Source organism: Hyperolius riggenbachi, chromosome 3, assembly GCF_040937935.1.
Source record: "Hyperolius riggenbachi isolate aHypRig1 chromosome 3, aHypRig1.pri, whole genome shotgun sequence".
NCBI classification, from domain to species: domain Eukaryota; kingdom Metazoa; phylum Chordata; class Amphibia; order Anura; family Hyperoliidae; genus Hyperolius; species Hyperolius riggenbachi.
In genome coordinates, this window is record NC_090648.1 from 65,541,660 (window position 1) to 65,567,848 (window position 26,189).

General features: G+C 46.3%; 1 protein-coding gene across 1 annotated transcript in view; it reads right to left on the reverse strand.

Moving 5' to 3' along the window:
* The window catches only part of ECSIT (ECSIT signaling integrator), a 28,333-nt gene extending 12,696 nt beyond the window's left edge, over positions 1-15,637 (reverse strand). Inside the window, exons 1-5 of the mRNA XM_068274279.1 lie at positions 15,532-15,637; positions 13,486-13,586; positions 10,285-10,663; positions 8,280-8,503; positions 1,489-1,546 (exon numbers count right to left, since the gene is read on the reverse strand). Coding sequence (XP_068130380.1) covers positions 1,489-1,546; positions 8,280-8,503; positions 10,285-10,663; positions 13,486-13,569 — 745 coding nt within the window. The 5' untranslated portion in view covers positions 13,570-13,586; positions 15,532-15,637. The remainder of the gene's footprint in view (positions 1-1,488; positions 1,547-8,279; positions 8,504-10,284; positions 10,664-13,485; positions 13,587-15,531) is intronic.
* Positions 15,638-26,189: the final 10,552 nt, after the last annotated feature.

Sequence of the window (26,189 nt, forward strand, 5' to 3'; positions counted from 1 at the left end):
CGCAATAGGTGAATGTGATTCATCTGGTGCTGTCATTCTCCCCCACTGCGGCTGCCTTCTCTGCTGGACTATCGTATTCACTGGGATGGAGGCTGCATGGTGGCTGTCTAGTTTGGGAGGAAATTGGTTGTTCGGTGGTGGGAGTGGTTATGTAATTCTGTCTGGGGAACGGCTTCCGGTTTGGCGGTGTCCAGAGCTTTCTGCTATTGCCAGGCTGGAGATGCAGGGGGAAAGGGCTGCTGCTGTGATATCTGGTGCCCTCTTCACAGGGGTGCCCCAGCCCCTGAGTGCAAATGTCCCAGCCATTCATCTCTCACTCTGCATTTTGCCGTTGCTATTCCCTGCATTGTGCACCCACAGAGGAAAGCGTGCTGTTGCCCATAGCAACCAGTAGCTCGGCTGCCCGGTGTGTGCGACATATTGCTGTGCAGCTGCATCTTCTGATTCTATTACGACATGATGGGGGGGCCCAAATCAGTTACTTTGCTTAGGGCCCCATTTAGCCTTAATCCGGCTCTGGTCCTGCTGATCCTCTGCCTCTAATACTTTTAGCTATATAGACCCTGCAGCAGATCAGGTGTTTCTGACATTTTTGTCAGATCTGACAAGATTAGCTGTATGCTTGTTTCTTGCGTGATTCAGACACTACTGCAAGCAAATAGCTCAGCAGGGCTGCCGGGCAACTGGTATTGTATTAAAAGGAAATCAATATGGCAGCCTCCATATACCTCTCACTACAGTTCTCCTTTAAAAAAAAATATATATATAAGAGTTTCACTTACCTGGGGCTTCTTCCAGTCCCTGCAGCTGATCTGTGCCCTCGCAGTCCTGGACCATTCCTCAGTTCCCCCGCCGTAGCTCACTTTTTTCCTGTAATGGAGGTCAACTTCTAAGTCGACCTCCACTGCGCCCTGGCCAGGCATATCTTAGTATGCGTTCCTGTAGCTGGGAGCGCTCTGCGTAGGCGTAATACGAGAAAATCAGTATAGGGCCTCAGTGACGAAAAAAACCATAGTAGATTTATACATACCTGGGGCTTCCTCCAGCCCCATCCGCATGGATCGCTCCCACACCGCCGTCCTCCGCTGCCTCCATCGCTGGTACCAGGTCTCGTAATATCCGCCGGATGTGGCCAGTTGTACGCATGCGCGGGGACTCCCTCCGTCTCGCAGGCGCCTGCTTTACACATGCACCTGCACAGTACAGAGGGAGTGCACTGCGCTCGCGTCGACTGACCGAAGTGACAGGACCCAGTACCGGCGATAGAGGCAGCGGTGGAGGACGGCGGCGTGTGAACGATCCATGCAGTTGGGGCTGGAGGAAACCCCAGGTATGTATTAATCTATTGTTTTTCTTATCTCTGAGTCTGTAATCTGCTTACAATATGCACACAAATGGAAATGATCTGCATGGTATGGACCAATGAGCAGATAAAAAAGGTGGGGTGCTGTGGTGGGGGGCATGGCAGAGACAGGCAGAGGTACATACCCACTAGGTGCGTGTGCTCTTTTATCGTCCCATCGTCACACTGTTCTGTTGAAGGCAGCTGTGGGAAAAGTCAGAAAATTTAATCATTACACAGGAGTCAACGGGCAAGAATGAATGATAGTGAAATTACTCCACGCTGCATTTCTGGCCTCACTACAATGCTGATTGCTCCATTCTATGATCTGCTTGCCGACTTACAGAAGCAGAATGCAGCTGTTCAAAATGGATTTATCTATCCAGACTAGTGATGGTCGTATCTGCAAAGCTAGTGAACTGTGTGGTCCATTGTTAGTCGAGGAGCAGAAACGCAGACATCAAACCAACAACACGTTTATTCTGGTAATACCTTTAACCATTGAAATGCATTGTAACGTATTAAAACATCATGCATTACCCGGTTAATGGCAACATGACGTTTTAATACGTCGCGCGTTCCCGCCGCCGCTCCGTACGTGTGAGCGCCGCAACCGCCGCCGTTTTCGCCGGGTTTACACGTTGAGCGATTGGGGGAAGAGGACCGAGCGGTCCTCTACCCAATCACAATGCCTGGAGTGAATGGATGTGACCGCGAACAGCGGCCGCATCCATTCATAAAACAGGAAGCCGTCACATAGTATTTAAAAGTACAAAAAAAAAAAAAAAGCGAACATTTCCTATATCGGGAAATATATCACCAGTGCCATCTTGTGGCCAAAAAGTAAAATTACACCTACAGACACATACATACTTAACCAACACTAATAAAATGAATAACTTTAATTACCAAAGCCCCACCTAACCCCCCCCCCCCCCAAAAAAAAAATTAAAAAACAGAATAAAAACAAAAAAACCTAAAAAATAAATAGCTGCTTTAGGGGCTCAGCTTTTTAATCTATATTTTATGATGGGAACTTACTTTTTACTTTACGGACTTGTAATTGTGGACCAGACAAAAGACAAACAAAACAGAAAAATAACACCTATATTTCAAAATAATATATTGTCGCCGTACATTGTGATAGGGACATAATTTAAACTGTTTAATAATCGTGACAACTGGGCAAATAAAATGTGTCTGTTTTATCCACAGGAGAACGTTTAATTTTAAAACTATAGAGGCCAAAAACTGAGAAATAATGATTTGTTTCCATTATTTTCTTATTTTTCCCTTAAAACACATTTAGAATAAAATAATTCTTAGCAAAATGTACTACCCACAGAAAGCCTAATTGGTGGCGAAAAAATCGAGGTATAGATCATTTTCTTGTGATAAGTAGTAATAAAGTTATTAGGGAATAAAATGGAGGCGTACTGACAGGCGAAAATTGCTCTGGTCCGTTAGGGTAAAAAGCCTTGGGGGTGAACTGGTTAATGACTAACTGTACATGGTTTATTGTTCTGATACAGTTCTGTATAATTCCTGAATTTGCAAAGCTCGGATTTGCTGTGATCACATCCTGCTTCAGCACATGATCACGACTAGCAAATCAGAGACTTACATATCTATCACCAAACTACGCACGCACACACACGCACACGCGCACACACACACACACGATTGTAGCAGAGTGCCGAGCAGAAGTTCTGAAGGCAAACTCCTGTGGCAACGGCTGACGTGTCACTCATAAAAGAACCCGAACTGCACGGCTTTCCACTGGCCGAAACATGCGGTCAATCGCTGTGACATCAATATGAGTAGGCCAGTGGAAAGCCATGCAGTTCGGGACCCATCGATGAGTGATGCATCAGCCGTTGCCATGGTGATGCGTCACTACGTAGGAGGGGAGGGCATTTGCCTTCAGAACTTCCTTCTGCTCAACACTCTGCTACTATTACACTGGGGGATCAGCCGGGTAATTATTAATGTATATGAATACATATATAGATAAAAAGGCAGGACCTATGTTAAACAACTACTCTTGTACCTAACAATAGTTACAAGAGTTTTAAAGAATTTCAACCAACTTTAACAATCCTCCGTGAGCAAATGTTAATGAGAGTTTCAGAGCTGACGTATTAAAATAAGACTGAAGCGAAATTAAAACAAGTTTGATACTCACCTATGGAGAGGATTGCCAGGGCTGGGCAATCTTTACGTGGCCCGGGCCGCATGCTGTAAACCACGGGTGGCATTCTTTACATTCCAACCCCCCTCCCTCCTTGCAGAGTTGGGAGTGGGCAGTGGGGGACTTGAAACTCACCTTCAATCAGTGCTTCCCGTGTCACGTCTACATGGCAACAGAGCATCACGTGACATTGGCGCATCATGTCATGTGACGTTCTGTTACCATGGAGATGCGACGTGGGAAGCGGTGATTGAAGGCGAGTTTCAAATCCCCGCCGCTTGCTCGCAACTCTGCAAGGAGGGTGGGGGAAGGAGAGGAATCCGGCCGCCTTTCGGCAAACCGGTGTAACAGCGCACGTGGAATCCGGCCCGCAGGACGTAGTTTTTGTCCATTGCTAAGATAGGCTCTGGATTCCACAGAGCCTTCCGGCCCTCGTTCCCCAGCTGTCCCGTTCTGGTAATTTGACCTGCAGGTCCGATACGTCTTCGGCCTTCCTCAGGAAGCTTTCAGATGTACTCATGTACCCGACTACTTCCATATACGAGTCCGGGCTCACATGTGCAGTACAGAGGGGCCCATCTGCAGAAGCACTTGGGGAAACGAGGGCTTCCAAAGCATGCCGGGGAGTCCCGTAGCCATGAAATCTGAATGAGGAACAGTGGTGGAATGAGGGGAAATAGCGCAGACCAGAAAGGCTCCACGGCATCCAGAGCCTTATTTCTAAATGTAGAGGGTAGTTGTGTGGCACTCTCTGTGGCTTCCAAAGGAAATGTGCCCAGGCAGATCCGGAAGCGCATGAATCGCAGATCAGCGAAATCGAAAAGCCGGTACCATCCAAAGAAATGTATTAAAGCTCTTTTATTGCTTCAACATCATCTTAGTACAGAATATGACATGCAACGTTTCAGAGTACACCTTTTTAAAGAGACACTGAAGCGAAAAAAAAATATATGATATAATGAATTGGTTGTGTACTATGAATAATTACTAGAAGATTAGCAGCAAAGAAAATATTCTCATACTTTTATTTTCAGGTATATAGTGTTTTTTCTAACATTGCATCATTCTATAATATGTGCAGATTACACAACACTCAGCATTCAAAATGATTCTTTCAGAGCAGTCTGTGAAGTAATGACCTCTCCTCTGGCAGAGAAAAAGTAAATAGTCCAGGAACAGTTGAGATAATAAAAGTCAGATAACAGCCCTCTCCACGACTAACTTAGTCGGAGAGCTTAACCACCTTAGCGGTATGGACGAGCTCAGCTCGTCCATTACCGCCAGAGGGTGCCGCTCAGGCCCTGCTGGGCCGATTTACATGAAATAAAGAGCAGCACACGCAGCCGGCACTTTGCCAGCCGCGTGTGCTGCCCGATCGCCGCCGCTCTGCGGCGATCCGCCGCGAGCAGCGGCGAAAGAGGGTCCCCCCAGCCGCCTGAGCCCTGCGCAGCCGGAACAAATAGTTCCGGCCAGCGCTAAGGGCTGGATCGGAGGCGGCAGACGTCAGGACGTCGGCTGACGTCCATGACGTCACTCCGCTCGTCGCTATGGCGACGATCTAAGCAAAACAAGGAAGGCCGCTCATTGCGGCCTTCCTTGTTTATTCTGGGCGCCGGAGGCGATCAGAAGAACGCCTCCGGAGCGCCATCTAGTGGGCTTTCATGCAGCCAACTTTCAGTTGGCTGCATGAAATATTTTTTTTTTTATTTAAAAAAAACCCTCATGCAGCTGCCCTGGCGATCTTAATAGAACGCCAGGGTGGTTAATGGCTTGTTTGCATAGAGATAACAACTGGAGTTTCTCAACTCTTCCTGTACTGGAAACAATTACACTGATGTATCTGATCTTAATGTTTTATTTCTTAGCTGTACTACACATACAAATCATAATATCATCATTTTTTTTTCGCTTCAGTGTCTCTTTAAGTTATGCTGCATTTCAAATGACAATTTCACAACATCCTTTTATACCCAAGATATCCTCAGAGGCTGGCCAATCAAATGCATCTAGGTCCAGGCAGACCTGATGGGGAACAGTCTGCCCAATTTCTGATTGGATAAAGCAAAGTGTCCTCCGAGGAAACTCCCACACCCATCTATGACGTCAGGGAGTGGCGGAGGGTTGCATCACTGCATACGCGTTACGCATCCTCCACAGTCCCTCCTCAGGCGGACCTGATAAGCACCACACGCTGAATGGAAAGTCCACCCATCAGTTGCTTTGGAAACCCTCCAGAACAACCCTAGTGGCAGAGTAAACAATAACATGAAGCGGCGCCAAATGGCACGCCGAGCACACAGCAGGGCTGAGAATACGCTGAGCTATGCTGCCGGAGCACCGCAACACAGATTTAACGACATATCACATATCATCCAAATGGCAATATAAAATAACAATATCAAATAGCACAGGTACCATATATCAATATACACAAAATAACACAGAGGGAAGAGATAGGAGGAAGGCCAGGAAATAAGAAAGGGCACCATCTATATAAATGGCATCATGTCCAATTCTCGATTCAGACCTCTAGGTGACATATTATCTACCCTTTTTTATCCAATAGGCCTCTCACCATAATAATTTTTTAACCCTATCTCCTCCCTGTCTTGGTGGCATAACTTGTTCGAGAATCATAAATCGTAATTGCGACACATTGGGCAGGATTCACAAAGCTTTTTCACCTATTTTCACCTTATCTGTTACATTTTTAAGCTTCCAAAGAGCAAAACTATAATATAATTAAGGTAAGAAAAGTAATATTGAAATGAATCAGGAACAAGTTACTTTGAGTGATTATTTTGCTTGTAAATGAGCTGAAAGGTTATTTTTATCAATGAGGTGATAAATAAGACATTTATGAGAAGTTTTGTGAATAGAGCCCATTGTGTCCTTCTGAATGAAAATGAGACGGATCTGCTCGATTCACCAAGTTCTCTCGGATTGCATGTTTGTGGGAGGAGAGGAGGACCTTCATCTTCTGTGTAGTTTGCCCCACATGAGGCCACATGGACATTTTAAAGCGTAAACAACGTAATTCGAGTCACCCATGCATCTTAAATTTAGCACCACGTTTCTGGCATTAAAACGCAGCGTTTTAAAAGTAACGTTTTTAGGGATCTACCGCCCTACCATGCAAGTGAATGGGGGCGTATAGTACAAGCTTTTGCAGGTTTTCATGAAAGCCTGGCAGTTGATCCCAGTGTCTCCTCTCATCTCAAATGCAACATGCAGCTTCTAGAAGGCGTTTGAAAGCCAGCAAAGGCCACTGAAAGCCAATGAAAGCCCATAAAAGCTAAAGTAAGCCCATAAAAGCCAAGCCTTTCCCTATACTTCCTGCAAATGCCACCAAAAGCCCAGAAAATGCAACGCTCTCCTGAAAGCCCTTAAAAGCCTTCAGAAGCCATTAAAAGCTAAGCTGTTATATGCTGGCATTCTTAAAAAACAAAACAAAAAAAACACGGAGTTTGAACAAAACGCTCAGCAGAAGCCCACGTGAACCACCCCCAAGTAATCAATCTGCTCTGAGTGTTATAACGAGCAACAAAAGGGATGCGTTGTACTGTATTCCTTTTTCCATGACTGCAACCTCCTAGACCAAGTCTCTCACGTGCATGAGAGAGAACGTCACTTGGATTACCTCTCTCTCTCTGAATTTATCACGTATCTCCTCCAACCTCCTATCATGCAGCGCTTCATCCTCAACAATGGTCCCAATTCTCTGTAACTGACTAATGAGGACCGATCTCTTAGTAGCCTCAGGATGGAAGCTCTCAAAATGCAATAGGGAGTTAACATCCGTTGGCTTGACGTAGAGATTGGTCTCCAGCCTATCACCCCTTCTCTTGACCATAGTATCCAGGAAACTGACTTGGCCCCTGGAACTATGTAATGTTAATTTAATATCGGTACATACAGTCATCAACTCATAAAAAAAGGTCTCGAGGGTCCATAGAGGAGTATCTACATTTTCTATTCCTGGCTTCAAGTTTGTTTTAATAAACCCACTGCAAGTGACAGTTAAATGGGAAGTACAGAACTGACAGTGTATTTACGCTGTACAACATCTATGTATGTGTGCACTTTTTTTTGCTATTGTGCCTCTTTCAATGATCACTTTAAAGGACCACTGACGTGAAAATCTTAAAATGTAAAATACATGTAAACACATACAAATAAGAAGCATGTTTCTCCCAGAGTAAAATGAGCCATACATTACTTTTCTCCTATGTTGCTGTCACTTACAGTAGGTAGTAGAAATCTGACATTACCGACAGGCTTTGGACTACTCCATCTCCCTATAGGGGATTCTTAAATTAGCCTTTATTCTTTATAAAGACACTCGTTGCCAAAGATTTATACAAAGATGCTGGCCAGCCTCTGTGCTGGCTGCACACTTTTTTGGCAGTTGGATGGAGCAACTGCCATTCTCTAAGTGCTTTGGAAAATACAGAAAACCTTGAGACTCCCCCATTAGGAGATGAGCTAGTCCACAACCTGCCGGTTCTGTCAGATTTCTACTACTTACAGTAAGTGACAGCAACATAGGAGAAAAGTGATTTATGGCTCATTTTACTCTGGAAGAAATGCATTTTGTATCTGTATATATTTACATCTATTTTACATTTTAAGATTTTTCGCGACAGAGGTCCTTTAAGTGCACTTTAAATACAACAGGTAGGTAAACAACGATGGTTATGCCTATCCTTAGTGGCTATGGCTAAGGTTAGGCGTGTATGTCCTCACCTGGTACACAGTGATGGCGGCGTCCTTGTCATCGGCAACGCGCTGCAAGCAGTACTTTGACAAAGTGATGGGATCAGCCTCTATACCTTCTGGGACTGGATACGGATTGACATGCTTGAAGCGGGGGAACCAGTACATCATCCGCTGATATTTCTTTATAGGGTGATTGAGTTTTCCAAATGTCTGCATTAATAGGTATTTGGTATGCTTGTTGGGGGTGATACCTTGAGAGAGGGAAGAGAAACTGTTACTGCCCAGCTCAAAGGGGAACAAAAATCTATATTTTTAGTTTAGATAGTGGTAATGGGCTAGAACCTCTCTAGGATTTATGGGCTGCCCTATGTCCACATCTGTGATTATTACCCTCACTTCCTGTCCAGACAGGAAGTGGGGAAACTTGTGACAATATGACAAAGACGGCAACAAATAAAGAGATTTCTGTAGTTGGGAATGCTAGGAAGGCATAGATTGCATTCCAGTGGCTCTGGAGGTGTGTGTTAGCTTTCAGGGAAAATAAACGATTTGCATAATCAGCAGTGATGCATTGTGGGTGACATCATATGCTCACTCCAACCTGAATTATCGCAAATACCTTCTATTTTAAAGAACACCTGTAAGTAAAAAAAAAAAAAAAAAAGCCCTCTGGGGGATACTTACTTCAGGAGAGGGAAGCATCTGGATCCTAACGAGGCTTCCCCGTCCTCCGCTGTCCCGGCAAATCAGAGCAGCGACCCCCGAACAGCAACGAGGTAAATATTTACCTACCCCGATCCAGCGCAGGTGCAGTAGCGGCTCTTAATTTGGGGCGAAGGCAGAAATAGCCGAGCCCGATCGTATCCGCTCTACTGCACAGGCGTGCCTCCTCTGCGCCTGCACAATAGAGCGGATACAATCTGGTTCGGTTATTTCCGCCTTACCGGGGCGAAGAGCCGCTACTGTGCTGGATATTACCTACTGAGTATGTAAATATTGCACCGCTTGTGAAGGGGGTTTCAGGGGAGCCAGCGATGGATTCCCCCAAACTACAGAGGACGGGGAAGCTCATTGGGACCCAGAGGCTTTTCCCTCCCGAGGTAAGTATCCCCCAGAGGTTTTGTTTTTTGTTACAGGGTCTCTTTAAGAAGGCAAATTTATTTATTGAATAGTGTTTTAGTAAGGAGGCTTTTTGGACCATTTTAGCCCCTTACACACTCCTAGGAGTTCGCCATGAGCCTGCTGGGTAATCTGTAACTGAGTGTTTCAAGCTTTCAAGTCCTTCCCCATACAGCCACTTTAAAGGGAAGGTCCAAGCAAAATAAAAAAATGAGTTTCACTTACCTGGGGCTTCTACCAGCCCCATGCAGCCATCCTGTGCCCTCGTAGTCACTCACTGCTGCTCCAGTCCCCCGCTGGCAGCTTGCCGACCTCGGAGGTCGTCTGGACGCATTGCGTACATTTTTACGCATTCCCGCTAGTGCAGGCACATTAACACATACATTTTTACGCGTTACTGGTTCAATGCGTACATTTTTACGCATGGAACAAGTAATGCATAAAAATGTATCTGTTAATGTTCCTGCACTAGCGGGAATGCGTAAAAATGTACGCAATGCGTCCAGACGACCTCCGAGGTCGGCAAGCTGCCAGCGGGGGACTGGAGCAGCAGTGACTACGAGGGCACAGGATGGCTGCATGGGGCTGGTAGAAGCCCCAGGTAAGTGAAACTCTTTTTTTATTTTGCTTGAACCTTCCCTTTAATCCATGCCATGCACTGATGAGGGCTAACCAGTCCGAAACAGTCTGTATGCATATTGGGTTATTGTGGCTCTGTACAACTAACTGACACATCATTGCATTCCAGCAGTTCTGGAGGTGTATTTAGATTTCAGGGATAACAACGGGATGATTTGCATGTTCGGCAGTGATGCATTGTGGGAGGCCTTATATGCTCACTCCAACCTGAATAATTGCAAATACCTTTTGTTTTAAGAAGGCAAATTTCGGTTTTGCATAGAGCCCACATTACCGTTTGTCTCCATCTGATCCAACACCTTGATTGCACACTCCTGCTGCCGCGGGTAATGGAGGAACAGGACCTGGATGAAGTTTTTGGGAATAAAGACCTCCTTCGGAAATACGTCAAGTATTTTGTTGTAGACCTCCAAGTCTTTCTCCACCCCAAAATACGGCATAAACTTCAGAGCAGCCTCGATCATCTCCACGTGTCCCCTTCTCCTGACATCGGCTCTGCAGAACACCTCCAGCACCTGCACAAAGGAGGCTTTGTCTTTCTGCTGCTTAGCAAATTCTGCCTCAAAGGGGGTCATCGCGCTGTGGGGATCAGTGGGCCTCGGAAAGCTCGGTGGGTTTGCGGCCGCTTTGTGAGCCATTCGCACTAGTGGTGCCTGGATAACAATACAAAATAAAGGCTTAACAGTTGTGCGCAAACCAAGAATCACATTCACAACTCGTATCCAAATTATTTTTAAATAATAGGTATTGCAACTGCATAATTCATTTACTGCATGTACTGCTAAACTCTCTGCTCACACTGGCATGGATGAAAAACTGATCCATGTAATAACTGATCCACAATGGACAATTGTGGATGGAACAATGGATCCTTTAGCATCCGCTCCAATCTGCTAAGTTGCTACCGGTCCGTTTTTTAGTGCCAGTGTGGCCCGGGCCTGATCCATCTATACGGAAAATGGATCAGTTTTCGTCCAGTACAATGTGAATATGGCCTCATTATTCATGACCTACTCTGTTCCGTTACCCGTTATATGTCCCACCACTTCGTTTCTCCTTGTTGTCACCCCGCCTCCTTGTTGTACCCAGCATTCCCTGCCAACCCACCCTCCCCCGAGTACCCTGCATTCCCTGCCAACCCACCCTTCCCCGAGTACCCAGCATTCCCTGCCAACCCACACTCCCCCGAGTACCCTGCATTCCCTGCCAACCCACCCTCCCTCCGAGTACCCAGCATTCCCTGCCAACCCACCCTCCCCCGAGTACCCTGCATTCCCTGCCACCCCACCCTCCCCCGAGTACCCTGCATTCCCTGCCAACCCACCCTCCCTCCGAGTACCCAGCATTCCCTGCCAACCCACCCTCCCCCGAGTACCCTGCATTCCCTGCCAACCCACCCTTCCCCGAGTACCCAGCATTCCCTGCCAACCCACCCTCCCCCGAGTACGCAGCTTTCCCTGCCAACCCACCCTCCCCCGAGTACCCAGCATTCCCTGCCAAACCACCCTCCCCCGAGTACCCAGCATTCCCTGCCAACCCACCCTGCCCGAGTACCCAGCATTCCCTGCCAACCCACCCTCCCCGAGTACCCAGCATTCCCTGCCAACCCACCCTCCCCCGAGTACCCAGCATTCCCTGCCAATCTCACCCTCCCCCGAGTACCCAGCATTCCCTGCCAATCTCACCCTCCCCCGAGTACCCAGCATTCCCTGCCAAACCCCCCTCCCCCGAGTACCCAGCATTCCCTGCCAAACCCCCCCTCCCCCGAGTACCCAGCATTCCCTGTCAAACCACCCTCCCCCGAGTACCCAGCATTTCCTGCCAACCCACCCTCCCCCGAGTACCCAGCATTCCCTGCCAACCCACCCTCCCCAAGTACCCAGCATTCCCTGCCAACCCACCCTCCCCCAGGTACCCAGCATTCCCTGCCAACCCACCCTCCCCCAGGTACCCAGCATTCCCTGCCAACCCACCCTCCCCCGAGTACCCAGCATTTCCTGCCAACCCACCCTCCCCCGAGTATCCAGCATTCCCTGCCAAACCCCCCTCCGAGTACCCAGCATTCCCTGCCAAACCCCCCTCCCCCGAGTACCCAGCATTCCCTGCCAAACCCCCCTCCCCAGAGTACCCAGCATTCCTTGCCAAACCCCCCTTCACAAGTACCCAGCATTCCCTGCCAAACCCCCCTCCACGAGTATCCAGCATTCCCTGCCAAACCCCCCTCCCCGAGTACCCAGCATTCCCTGCCAAACCCCCCTCCCCCGAGTACCCAGCATTCCCTGCCAACCCACCCTCCCCAAGTACCCAGCATTCCCTGCCAAACCCCCCTCCCCTGAGTACCCAGCATTCCTTGCCAAACCCCCCTTCACAAGTACCCAGCATTCCCTGCCAAACCCCCCTCCACGAGTATCCAGCATTCCCTGCCAAACCCCCCTCCCCCGAGTACCCAGCATTCCCTGCCAAACCCCCCTCCCCCGAGTACCCAGCATTCCCTGCCAACCCACCCTCCCCAAGTACCCAGCATTCCCTGCCAAACCCCCCTCCCCTGAGTACCCAGCATTCCTTGCCAAACCCCCCTTCACAAGTACCCAGCATTCCCTGCCAAACCCCCCTCCACGAGTATCCAGCATTCCCTGCCAAACCCCCCTCCCCCGAGTACCCAGCATTCCCTGCCAAACCCCCCTCCCCCGAGTACCCAGCATTCCCTGCCAACCCACCCTCCCCAAGTACCCAGCATTCCCTGCCAACCCACCCTCCCCCGAGTACCCAGCATTCTCTGCCAACCCACCCTCCCCCGAGTACCCAGCATTCCCTGCCAAACCCCCCTCCCCCAAGTACCCAGCATTCCTTGCCAAACCCCTCTCCACGAGTACCCAGCATTCCCTGCCAAACCCCCCTCCACGAGTACCCAGCATTCCCTGCCAAACCTTCCTCCCCCGAGTACCCAGCATTCCCTGCCAAACCTTCCTCCCCCGAGTACCCAGCATTCCCTGCCAAACCTTCCTCCCCCGAGTACCCAGCATTCCCTGCCAAACCTTCCTCCCCCGAGTACCCAGCATTCCCTGCCAAACCTTCCTCCCCCGAGTACCAAGCATTCCCTGCCAAACCTTCCTCCCCCGAGTACCCAGCATTCCCTGCCAAACCTTCCTCCCCCGAGTACCCAGCATTCCCTGCCAAACCTTCCTCCCCCGAGTACCCAGCATTCCCTGCCAAACCTTCCTCCCCCGAGTACCCAGCATTCCCTGCCAAACCTTCCTCCCCCGAGTACCCAGCATTCCCTGCCAAACCTTCCTCCCCCGAGTACCCAGCATTCCCTGCCAAACCTTCCTCCCCCGAGTACCCAGCATTCCCTGCCAAACCTTTCTCCCCCGAGTACCCAGCATTCCCTGGCAACCCAACCTTCCCCTGATTACCCAGCATTCCCTGCCAAACCTTCCTCCCCCGAGTACCCAGCATTCCCTGTCCATGTGCTCACCTGTGCTTTACACGGTTCCCCCATCATCCATCTTCCTGCGGCACAAAACCTCTGAGCCGACACCAGCCAGCGTAACGTCCTCATTGCTGCCAGAACTGACGCTGTAATGCAATACATACATATAAAAACACGTAATTCACACAACACAACCAGGCTGTATTAATAGTTACCTGCATGGTAATGTGATGTCCAAAGTAATCACTATGCTTCAGCTAATGGCAGAATGATGTCTCATTAAAGAGTAACTGATAAAATCAAAAATCAATTCTTTATTTTTATCTGGTAAACAAGTAATACGGATGCTAACCAGGCAATCCAAAAGTTAAAATCTCTATTACTTTTCTTGTTTATAAATTATCATTCCCCAGTTTACCTGACTCTTATTTGGTACGTTGCCGCAAAAAGGAAGTTGCAGGGCATGCTGGGTTATCCTTTTTTGTTTCTTTATTTCCCCTCAGACTTAACTAATGTACAGAAACAAAAAAGGACTACCCAGCATGCCCTGCAACTTCCTTTGTGCGGCAACGTACCAAATAAGAGTCAGGTAAACTGGAGAATGATAATTTATAAACAAGAAAAGTAATAGAGATTTTAACTTTTGGATTGCCTGATTGGCATCCTTATTACTTGTTTATCAGATAAAAATAAAGAATTGATTTTATGCCCGACAGTTACACTTTAATCACAGGATCTCACAGAATACCCAGACAGCTCATGAACCACTAGGAAAGTATAAGGGGCTAAAAGAGACCAAAAAGATCCTCCTACTTTGTGTTTTCTTTTAGCCCCTTATATTTTCCTAGTAGTTCTGGGTCACTATGGGTCAGTGTTCTCCCCAGGCTCTTTTAGCCGGGTGCTCCACCCGGCTAGATTTGGTGACCACCCGGCTGTCATTGGCTCAGCTCCTCACCTCCTCCTATGCTGTAAGCAGAGTTGCCCTGCATTTTCATCTCGCCCCACCCGGCTACTTTTTCATGCCACCCGGCTAATATTTCATGCCACCCGGCTGGAAACAAATTCTAGGGAGAACACTGGGTCACAGCAATCTGGGTATTCTCTAGTACTGGTCCAAGCCCTATATCACAGAGCCATATCAATCCCTGCCATGCACTGATGAGGGCCAGAAAGTCTGAAACAGGCTGTCTGCACGTTAGACTGATGTGGCTCTGTAAAATGTATAAGCTATAGGCTTGCTATACACCAGCGGTTCTGGATGTGAGCCTGGCTTTCAGAGGTATAAAGAGATGATTTGTGTATTTGGAAGTGATGCATCATGGGAAACCACAGTTGTTTACTTAAAGGAACACTATCGCAAAACATTTCTTTTAACAATCTTGTAGTACTGTACACTGCAATGCAAAAACCACTGCACTGACAATGTTTGGAAACTACCAGATATCAAAGGTTGGAGAGTGAAAGATGTGTTGTGGAAGGGGATTCCAGAGGAGAGGTGAAGCATATGAGAAATCTTATATATGTGAAAGCGAGGATGAGAGGTGGAGCCCAACATGTAGCACAGTTGCCAGAGGTGGTGACTATGGTAAGTTAACTCAACCCACAGCCGCTGCACATAGGCAAAGATTCAGGTTCTGAACCACAGCATTCATAATAGCATTCCATATTTGAACACATCGACACTTTTCAATTCACCTGTGGGTAGTTGTAATGATGTTGCTGCTCGGCGTATATATGATTATTTAGTATTTATAAAATGCTGACATATTCCACAGCGCTGTACAGAATACAGAGTCCTGTCACTGAACTGTTCCTATCTAATCCCTATAGTACTAGTCTTATGTCATTCTCAAGCAGCAGAGATATTGTTCACCATCAATGAAATTTGTGAAGATACATACATACATAAATACATACATACATACATAAGAACACACTGTATACAATACAATACATACATACATACCCAAACTGAGTTCCCATATAAGCTCCCCCCCCTCCTTCTTTGTCAGCCCTTGCACTGATGGTGTGCACAATACAGTATACACAAAGCACAGTGCAATATACACAGTACACTCCAGTAATACTCACCGATTAGCTACATTCAGAATATGTCTGTCACACTCTGAGAGTCACCTCCTGTCCCTGAGCGCCGCCATCTTGCCGGCTGCCGTCAGACACAGCTCGTCACTAGAGGCAGAGCGCTCCTCCTGTCCTCCCACCAGTAACCACAGCCACACCATGTCTCCCTCTGCTGCCACTTAGTGTGTCTCCGGGAAAATGGCAGCTGGATGAGATCTGCGCTTCAGTCGTGCATATTGCAGCTGTCATTACTTGCAGCATAAAGAGGCACAGCCAATTCTCATAACATCCGACATCTCTGTGAATAGTGTTGTTAAAACATAGCACTTTTAGCATAAACTTGTCAGATGTTGCCATGAAATGTCATATCCTGAAAGCCCTGGCTTGTAGCAGTAGCAAACTATATCTATATTAATGACAAACATTATTTTAGCTATATTACTATATTTTGTGTGCGCATAACAAAAACAACAACAAGGGGGAAAAAATAATTATGCCTGTTTCATATGCACATTCAGACTGGCCTGGTGTTGCGCTTATTAACATCTTGTGCACTTATATGTATAACTGTATATGCTGTGATTGGGGGGGGAACTTACCTCATTTTGATTTATGTATTATAACCTTTTATTGTTTTATATGTAAGAAACTGAAGAGTTGTAGCTACGGCTGACTGAGGGATATATAAGCACGTCGTCCCGTCAGCTCCGTAGCCCCTGTTAAGTTGCCTAGCAACGAAACGCGTTGGGCGGAGCTACGGAGCAACGTGGTAGCGTGTGACGTCACCGGACGCGGTACTTTGGCAACACGCGAGTTACTGGATCTGAGCGGGGTTTTTCAGCGGAGTAGCTGGCGGCTGAGGTATATACAACCTAATGCGGCGGTTATATGCTTATAGCCCGCATCAGCCTAGCATCAGCTTTGCAAATTGACCGCTGTATTCCCATTGCAATACTACTGTTTTTAAACTTTGGCAGCTTGTTTGATCTGCCGTTTTAATAAAAAGTGATCTTTTTATGCGATGTTAGCGTTTTATCTTTTTTATATACTGACTGGAGGATACCGGTGTCTATTGCTTAACTGGATGGAATACACCTACTAAGTTCCTGATCTGGTCGAGAGGCTGTGAGGTGGCCTATACCTCAGAGGCGTAATCGGGCCCAGCTAGGCCGCACAATCTGGTGAGTGGGAACAAGAAGGGGGGAAGTTGTTCCCTAATTGTATCTGCTGCTAACCATCACTGCTAAGCATTACTGTCTGCCTGACGCCTACCTGCTATGAACTTTGCAAAGTGCTTTATGCCTGCTTATGAATTCATTAGCTGTGAACTTTTAGCCTAACCTATTGAGGATTTATCAGCCATATTGGCCGTATACAAATCATTTCCACTGTGAATCTAGCCATATTGGCTGTATACGAATTGGCTGTATATGTACTGTATGTAGCGCTTTTTTACCTCATTTGTATAAAATTTGTTTTTGGCTGTGCACGCAGCAGGGGAGCGCTCTCCACTTATAGGTCATTTCTTTATTTTCTGTGAAAGGCTGTAGCGCTAGTCTAATTTTGTGTCTAAGTCCTTATATATAGCTAGCAAACCTGTAGCAAGGAAATGTGGCTACTACTTACCTAAGAGGGAAGGATCTGGATCGCATAGTCTCCTTTCCTTTCCTCTTTGTTCTCGCTTTCCACTGATGTTTCCTGTTCAATCAGGCTTCGCCCTCCATGAATCTCCAAACCCCAGTTGAACCGCACCGGAAGTGTGCTGGCTGTCATTTCTCCCTTACTTCCCTTGCCTGTCACAGGTAGCTACAGGTGTCCCGTAGTATTAGGTAGCCAGAAGTACCCTCAATATTAAGTAGTTAGAGGTGCCCCCAAATATTAGGTAGCTAGAGGAACCTCCGTATTAAAGAGACACTAAAGCAAAACAAAAATTATGATATAATGAATTGGTTGTGTAGTACAGCTAAGAAATAAAGCATTAAGAGAAGAGACATAAGTCTAATATTTGTTTCCAGCACAGGAAGAGTTAAGAAACTCTAGTTGTTATCTATGCAAATAGCCATTGAGCTCTGCGACTTTGAAAGTGAGAGCTCTGACTTCTGATTAGGTTATCTCAGCTGTATTGTGTTTTTCTTTTGCAGAGAACAGTTCAGGACAGGTCAAAAGTTCACTGCCTGTTCTGTAAAAACTTTTAGGGCCTGTAGAATGCTGAGTAATGTGTTAACTGCAAATATTAGAGAATGATGCAATGTTATAAAAAAAAAGCTGTATAACTGAAAATAAAAATATGAGAATATTTTTTTTTGCTACCAATATTCTGTTAAATACCTCTACTACACAACCAATTCATGATATCATAACTTTTTTGTCGCTTCAGGGGCTCTTTAAGTAGCTAGAGGTGCTCCAAACTGAAGGGAGATCTTATCAGTGGAATGCCGAGACCCGGGTGAGTAACCTCACATTTACACTGCACTCTGGACTCTGCAAAGGTAAGGCGAGAGGGAAGCACTCGGGGAGGGGAGTGAGCCACCTTTCTATCATCAGGCGCCTGTAGGCATGTGCCTACAGTGCCTACAGTGTCTTATGGTAAGCCCTGCATTCAATATTTGTGCCCTCAGGACTCCTTTGGCAAGTATGGATGCACCCCTCTTTGGAAGTACTCAGGTATATGAGTACTTTCGAAGAGGGGGGCATCCGAACTGCGCATGTGTGAGCCCAGAGTCACAAGTGCCCAGTACATCTGCTCGTCTTCGAAAGTACTCAGATATTCAAGACGTTTCAAATCCTACGCGAGGAGTCCCAAAGGGTTATGTGACTGAGCTGGTCCAATAACTTCACTGGGGACAACTATGAGGGCACAGGGAGAGGGCTCGGAAGGCTCTATAGGGGTCCAGATTCTTTCCTCTTAGGTAAGTATCTAACTCTTTTTCAAAAAAGTCACTTCAGGTTTACTGTAAAGAGAGCCCGACACAGTTTAAAAGTTAGAAACTTACCTAACTAGAGGGAAGCCTCTGGTGAAGCAGGCAATGTGGGAGCCCATTAGCGGCAGAAGTTCAGGCGCATTGAAATATTGAAATATCAGTGATGAGGGGAAATTTGGGCACCCGCCTGATAAATTAGCCCTCGGTGCTGCTTTTACAATGGGTGCCTATGGTTGCGCCTGAAAAATGATGTATATTTATTTTTTTCTTTGGCATCAGGGGGCAGCAATTACGGGTAGGGGGGTGGTTAAAGTTAGGCGTGAAGGGGTGGTTAGGGTGAGCCATCAGGTAGGGTGTTTGTGCAGGGGAAGGGGGACTAGGGACTGTTAGGGTGAGGCGTCAGGTAGGGTGTTTATGCGGGGGAAGGGGGGCTAGGGACTGTTAGGGTGAGGCGTCAGGTAGGGTGTTTATGCGGGGGAAGGGGGACTAGGGACTGTTAGGGTGAGGCGTCAGGTAGGGTGTTTATGCGGGGGAAGGGGGACTAGGGACTGTTAGGGTGAGGCGTCAGGTAGGGTGTTTATGCGGGGGAAGGGGGACTAGGGACTGTTAGGGTGAGGCATCAGGTAGGGTGTTTATGCGGGGGAAGGGGGACTAGGGACTGTTAGGGTGAGGCGTCAGGTAGGGTGTTTATGCAGGGGAAGGGGGACTAGGGACTGTTAGGGTGAGGCGTCAGGTAGGGTGTTTATGCGGGGGAAGGGGGACTAGGGACTGTTAGGGTGAGGCGTCAGGTAGGGTGTTTATGCGGGGGAAGGGGGACTAGGGACTGTTAGGGTGAGGCATCAGGTAGGGTGTTTATGCGGGGGAAGGGGGACTAGGGACTGTTAGGGTGAGGCGTCAGGTAGGGTGTTTATGCGGGGGAAGGGGGACTAAGGACTGTTAGGGTGAGGCATCAGGTAGGGTGTTTATGCGGGGGAAGGGGGACTAGGGACTGTTAGGGTGAGGCGTCAGGTAGGGTGTTTATGCGGGGAAAGGGGGACTAGGGACTGTTAGGGTGAGGCGTCAGGTAGGGTGTTTATGCGGGGGAAGGGGGACTAGGGACTGTTAGGGTGAGGCGTCAGGTAGGGTGTTTATGCAGGGGAAGGGGGGCTAGGGACTGTTAGGGTGAGGCGTCAGGTAGGGTGTTTATGCGGGGGAAGGGGGACTAGGGACTGTTAGGGTGAGGCATCAGGTTAGTGTGTTTGTGCGGGGGAAGGGGGACTAGGGACTGTTATGGTTAGGCGTTCGGTAGGGTGTTTGTGAAAATGGGGGGTGTTTAGGATTAGGCATCAGAAAGGAAGGGTGGTTGTGTGGGAGGGGTAGGTGGTTAGGGTTATGCATTAGGTAGGGTGTTTGTGCGGAGGAAGGGGGACTAGGGACTGTTAGGCTTAGGCATAAGGTTGGGTGTTGTAGGTTTAGCTATAGTAAAATATTGGTATTTATTACCAATATTTTACAATCCTTTACACTGTACTAGTAGAATATGGGTAAATTTACCGATATTCTATCGGCTTTCCTGGGCTCCCAAAATTCCAGGCCTAAAACTGGCAATTAAAAGCCAGAATTGTGGTGAGGAGCTGCGAAAATGACAAATAGGGACCCAGGAGATCACAGTGACTCAATTGGTATGTTATTTATTGTACAAATTGGACAGTTCAGATTCTCTTTAAAGGAAACCTGAGATCAGTAATACTAACAATAATAATAAATACTAATAAGTACAGAATAATGTGCATAATGTTATTTTAGCCACTAGATGGCAGCAGATTGGCTAGTTAGTACAAGGTTGAAGAATGCATGATTTTATTTCAGTCACTAGATGGTAGCAGGACAATGCCTGATTTGTACGTATCATTAGTTCAGTACATCTTATAAATTCAGTTCCGAAATGGTAATCCCAGATAACACTGTGGCTTCCGGTGAGTCTGAAGTAATAAACAAACAAACAGATTACCTAAGGAGAGGAAAGGCTCTGGGTCCTATAGATCAGGGGTCCCCAAACTTTCTGGGGAAAGGGCCGGGTCAACATACCTCAGACTGCTGGGGGGCCGGAACATACATAAAGTGATGATGAAAAACATTACATTGAATCTAGGTATAGATTCTCCCCAATTATACCCAGAGCAGCCATTCAGTCATGCGGCGCCCAAAGAACGTCTTCGTGCACCAGACAGGGAAGCATACCCAGGTGACAACCTGCCGCCCAATTGGACAGCAGTGTCACCTGATGCAGAATTTGATTGGAAGCCAGCGAATTACTGCTCACTGGCTTCTACAGTATGTGGATGGGTCATGGGTGGTGCCAGCACTGCTATTCTATATGCGGGGTGCCGATATGGTGCAGTGAGCCTTATCTATAAGTTATACATTTTCTGTTTGGGGGCCAGCGAAAAAGTCTCAGGGGGCCACATTCGGCCCGCGGGCTGTAGTTTGAGGACCTCTAATACTACATATCTTCCAACTTTTTGAGATGAGAAAGAGGGACACTTAAGCCATGCCCCTGCCACACCCCTAATCACACCCCCAACACATCCCTAGTTATGGACACCATAAAGACGTCATAAGAAAAATAAGTTGTTTTATAGTTCAAACCACACTGGTCCTTTCTATACTGGTTCATTTTCCTTCATATTAACATTTTAAAATCAGTAATATATCAATTTAAGGATGGGAATAAAGTTTAGAGTCAATCAAACACATTTTTTAATATAGAAATATATATATTTACATAAAAAGAGGGACAAAGTCCTGAAAGAGTGACAAATGAGGAGGAAAGAGGGACAGGGCTCCCAAAGAGGGACAGTTGGGAGCTATGCCATACCTCCCAACTTTTTCAGATAAGAAAGAGGGACACTTTAAGACACGCCCTGCCACACCTCTAACCACGCCCCACCACACCTCTAACCACGCCCCACCACACCTCTAACCACGCCCCCACCACACCCCTCATCATACATTTCACAAAGCATTTATTAATGTATGTATCAAAATAGCGCTACAATTCCAAATGCAAAATCAAGCCTATAAAAACCGGCAAAAGTCACTTTGTTCAAAGCTATAGACTTCAAATAGTTCCAATTGTACTGTGTATGCGCCCTTCTGCAGGATGTAGCCAATCCTTTCTATAAAATTCACGTATGTAGAAAGCGCTCCACTTCACATATAGATGAATAAAGATGAATAAAGATGTCTTGTCCCCTTTGGGACCGCACTCACCCGTTGAGGTGGACCACTATTAGATTGGTCAATTGGGCTCAGCAGATGTTCCTCCCTGGCATCCGGGCGTCCTTAGTGCGTTGTCAATCTGTTGTTCGTATAGAGGATAGTTCCTGTAATCCAGCTGCTCCTCACAGAGGGTATATGTCTCCCATTCACCTCATAGAGGGAATAAATATGACCATAGCATAATTCCGTAAAAATAAGCAAATTTATTCATTAAAAAGGTACTCACAAGCTTGGGTATACTACAGGCGTTTAGAGTATATAACGGGCTCTCCCCCGTGCCTCCCGGGTAAGGCCTATGAAGGTGCTCCGCTCAACTCTGGTCCCGCCGTCCGTTCCCGTGCTGGAGACAAGTTCCTGGTTGTCCTGTGGCTCCACCCGACGCGTTTCGTCACACGCGTGACTCATCAGGGGCGTGGTTGGCCACAGGACTCCAGGAGGATTTATAGGTGCGCGTGCTCCGTGTTGCTGCCCCTCTTCCGGCTTGTGCGGCCAGCCATAGGGGTATTGCGACTGCTCCAACATGGCGCTTGTGCGTCATTAACGTCACATCCGAGTGCGCTATCTACTGTGACGTGGGGCGGAAGTATGGGCGGTGCGCTCCACAGAGCGGAAGTTTAAAATCTATCGTGCGCTTCACCGTGGGGCGGAAGTGCCGGTTGTGCGCACCAGTGTGGTTACGAGCTCGGGCTGAGAGACCGTTGTACAAGCCACATTTTAGAATAAATATACTTTATACACCAATGATTGCAAAATTAAAAAAATTGTGAAATTACAACGAATATACATAATTTAAGAACATCCACATTTCATTTTAAAATCCACTGTGCCATCTTCTGGGGAAAGTTAGTATGGCATCTCTCATGTTAAAATTAGAACCATTATCTCTCAACCTAAATTCTACTGCCATCTAGTGGCTTATATCCGTCTCTACTAGTTGTTAGTTATATTACAGCACCAATGTTCTACCCAATGGCTCTAAATTTGATTTATTGGTCCCCGACAGTTCCAGCTATTTGCCACAAAGCATCCTAGATCCATTCTGGTGTTAACTCTAACTGTTTGCTATAAAGCAGTTCAGATCCAGTTCGATGTTATGTCCATTAGGTTGTAGAGTTCCCATATTGAAGATCCATTTGGTTTCCCTTCTGGATATATCTCTTGTTTTGTTGCATCCCCTCCAGGAGTATTCTGCTTTTTCTAATCCGCAGAATTTCAGAGAGCTTGGATCTGAATAGTGGTGTATTCTGTAATGATCAGAAACACTATGTCCTATATGGCTCCTCCTTATGTTCCCTATATGTTCACCTATCCTGGTTTTAAGTTGCCTGGTAGTGCGTCCAATGTATTGAATATTACAGGGGCACCATACCATGTAAACTACCCCTTTTGTATTACACGTAATATTTTGTCTAATTTTGTAGGTTCTTCCATTTGCTGTGGAGGTTACTTCCCTACATTTTACCGATATTGCTTCTCTACACCCCACACACCCTCTACATGGGTAGTAACCCTCCTTTTGCCAGAAGGGGTGCACTGTTCTGGGTGGATTGACACAGCTTGGGGCTAAGTAGTTTTTGAGATTTCTTGCCCTTCTGTAAATGAATTTTGGCTGTTCAGGGAGATTTTTTCCCAAAATGGTGTCCCCTTTCAATATTGGCCAATGTTTCTTAATAATATGTTCCATTTGTCTATGTTGGGTTGAATAATCTGATATAAATGGCACGTTCTCCTTTTGCTGTAATGCATCACCTTTTGGGGGGCCTTTCCTCAACAGATCTCCTCTATGTCTCCTTCCCACTTCCATAATTTCCTTTTGTATCTCAGTTTCATCGTACCCTTTATCGACAAATCTTTCTGCCAATATTTGTGCCTGTTGTACATAATCTTCTAGTCTGCTACAATTCCTACGTAGCCTCACGAACTGGCCCTTGGGTATTGCTTTTTTCCATTTGGGGTGATGGCAACTCTGAGTAGATAGGTACCCGTTTCTGTCTGTCGGTTTGAAGTATGTAGTCATATTTAAAGTTGTTCCTTTCTTCTCTATATTCAGATCAAGGTAATGAATTACATGCTCACTTGCTTCCATGGTAAGTTCAATATTCATTGTATTATTATTTAATTGTGCCATAAAAGTCATGAGTTCACTTTTCTCCCCCCCCATAGTATAAACAAATCATCTATGAACCTCCGCCAAGTTTTTATTCTAGGGTCCCGCTCATTTCCCAGCACCTGTTCTTCCCATTGCCCCATGAATAAGTTTGCTAATGAGGGGGCGAAGCCCGCCCCCATTGCACAGCCTTTAATCTGTAAATAGTAGTTACCCTGATGCCAGAAGTAATTCCTCGTCAGTGCATAATTGAGAAGCTTCATTATAAATTGACGCTGTTTTAATCTAATAGATTGTTCCTTCTCTAGATAATATTGAACTGCTCCCATTCCCAAGTTATGCGGGATATTTGAATACAAAGATGTTACATCTGCTGTAACCAACACATCGTTTTGTCCCACCTCCAACGAGTCCAGAATCTGCAACATGTGTTTTGTATCTTTAACCACTTGCGGGAGCTCCCCCACCATTGGTTGGAGGAAAAAATCTAGGTATTGTCCTATCCTATGTGTCAGTGATCCAATACCACTCAAAATTGGTCGTCCCGGCGGATGTTCTGCATTCTTATGCACCTTAGGCACCTGGTAAATGACTGGTGTTCTGGGGGCTGTGGGCATCAAAAATTCAAATTCCCTGTCATCCAGGATGCCCTCATCTAGTCCTTCTCTTAGGATACCTCTTAATTCCTCAGAATAAGCAACAAGCGGGTTACCTCTGAGTTTTCTGTAAGTGCTTTCATCATTAACTATCCTATCTAACTCAGTGCCATATTGTTCTTGGTTCATCACCACCACCCCTCCTCCTTTGTCTGCTGGTCTGATCACCAGCTTCTTATCCTCCAACATACTTCGGACCAATTTCGTTATCCCTTTCGTTTTTCTAGTTTCCATTTTATCCATGTCATTCTCCACCATTTTCTTAAAAGTCTCTATTGTGTTACCACTACATGTATTCTGAGGATTAAACAATGATCGGTTCTTCATCCCTGTATGTTTATATTGGCTAACTGGATTAATTTTAGTAGTTGGTCCCTCTTTGCTGAGGAAATACTTTTTAATGTTCAAAACCCTTGTATATTTTTGTAAATCTATATAGGCATTGAATTTGTTTATTGGTTGTGGTGGTGCATGCTTGAGGCCAGAGTCCAATAGTTTTAATTCCTCACTATTCAGTTCCACTCCAGATATGTTATAAATTCCTTTGCCTATTTCTCTCTTCTTCTCTTGAATGCGCCTCCCCCCTCGTACCCCCCTTCTGGTCGCCGTTTGTTTCCTCCAGGTGTCGGCTGCTGTGTCAGCTCGTATTCTGGTCTCTGATGGTAATTCCACGGGGGTCTGTAGGGGCCCCGATTGTACCCTAAAAAAGGTTGGTATTTATGCTCTTGTCTGAGGGGGTCATACCGGTTCTGCAGGGGTATCTGAAAATTTCTCTTTTCATAATTGTTCCTTTGGTCGGATTGCTGTGTATACCTATTATTTCTTCCAGCCCCATTTATATCTCTTTGATGCTGTTTATTCTGTCTATATTTCCTTCCCCCCAGTGTTTCATATTCTTCTTGAGGTATTCTAGGATTATGATTTATTGGTTTTTTCGGAATTGCTCCTCTCCCCCTATTTGGTGTAGCTTCCTCAGGCAATTGCTGGTTGGTTGCCCCATAATTATGTAATTGTTGGGGTTGCTGATTCTTAGATATAGGTATTGAGGATTGGTTGTTTTTGTTCTTACTTTGCCATTTGTAAGCTCTCTTAAGTTTAAATACATTCCAATCCAATTGGAAGTTTCTCTTTTTCTTTATAATAATTTCCCTTTCCTGTTTAATCAGTGTTGCGCAGGTTCGCTCCGAAATGGTTTTGTATAGGTCCTCATTTGTATGTGTTTCCAAACTTTTTTGGATCTGTGCTATCTCTCTTCCCAGTCGGTCCAGACGTGCTGTTTTCCTCTTTACTAAAAGTTCCATGAGTCCTATACCGCACCCATCAAAGAACTCCCCCCATTCCTTGTCATTCTCCTCACTTTCCTCCCCGTCATCCGGGGTTAAGTCCCATCTCAATTTCTGTGGTATTATACCCTTATTGATGTACTTTGTTAAGGTGGTAATGTCCCACCATGTTGTTTGTTCCTTAAGCAGGGTGTGCTCTAAAGATCTAAATTTCTCTTCAATATCTTTTTTAATATCATCCTGGCTCTCTTCCTGCATATCATCCTCCACATTAAATATTACCTCTATGTCAACATTATGTTTGGCTCGATACTCAAATACATCTAAATTGCCTGCTGCCATAGTGTAGCTAATATTAAACAATGTATGTATCAAAATAGCGCTACAATTCCAAATGCAAAATCAAGCCTATAAAAACCGGCAAAAGTCACTTTGTTCA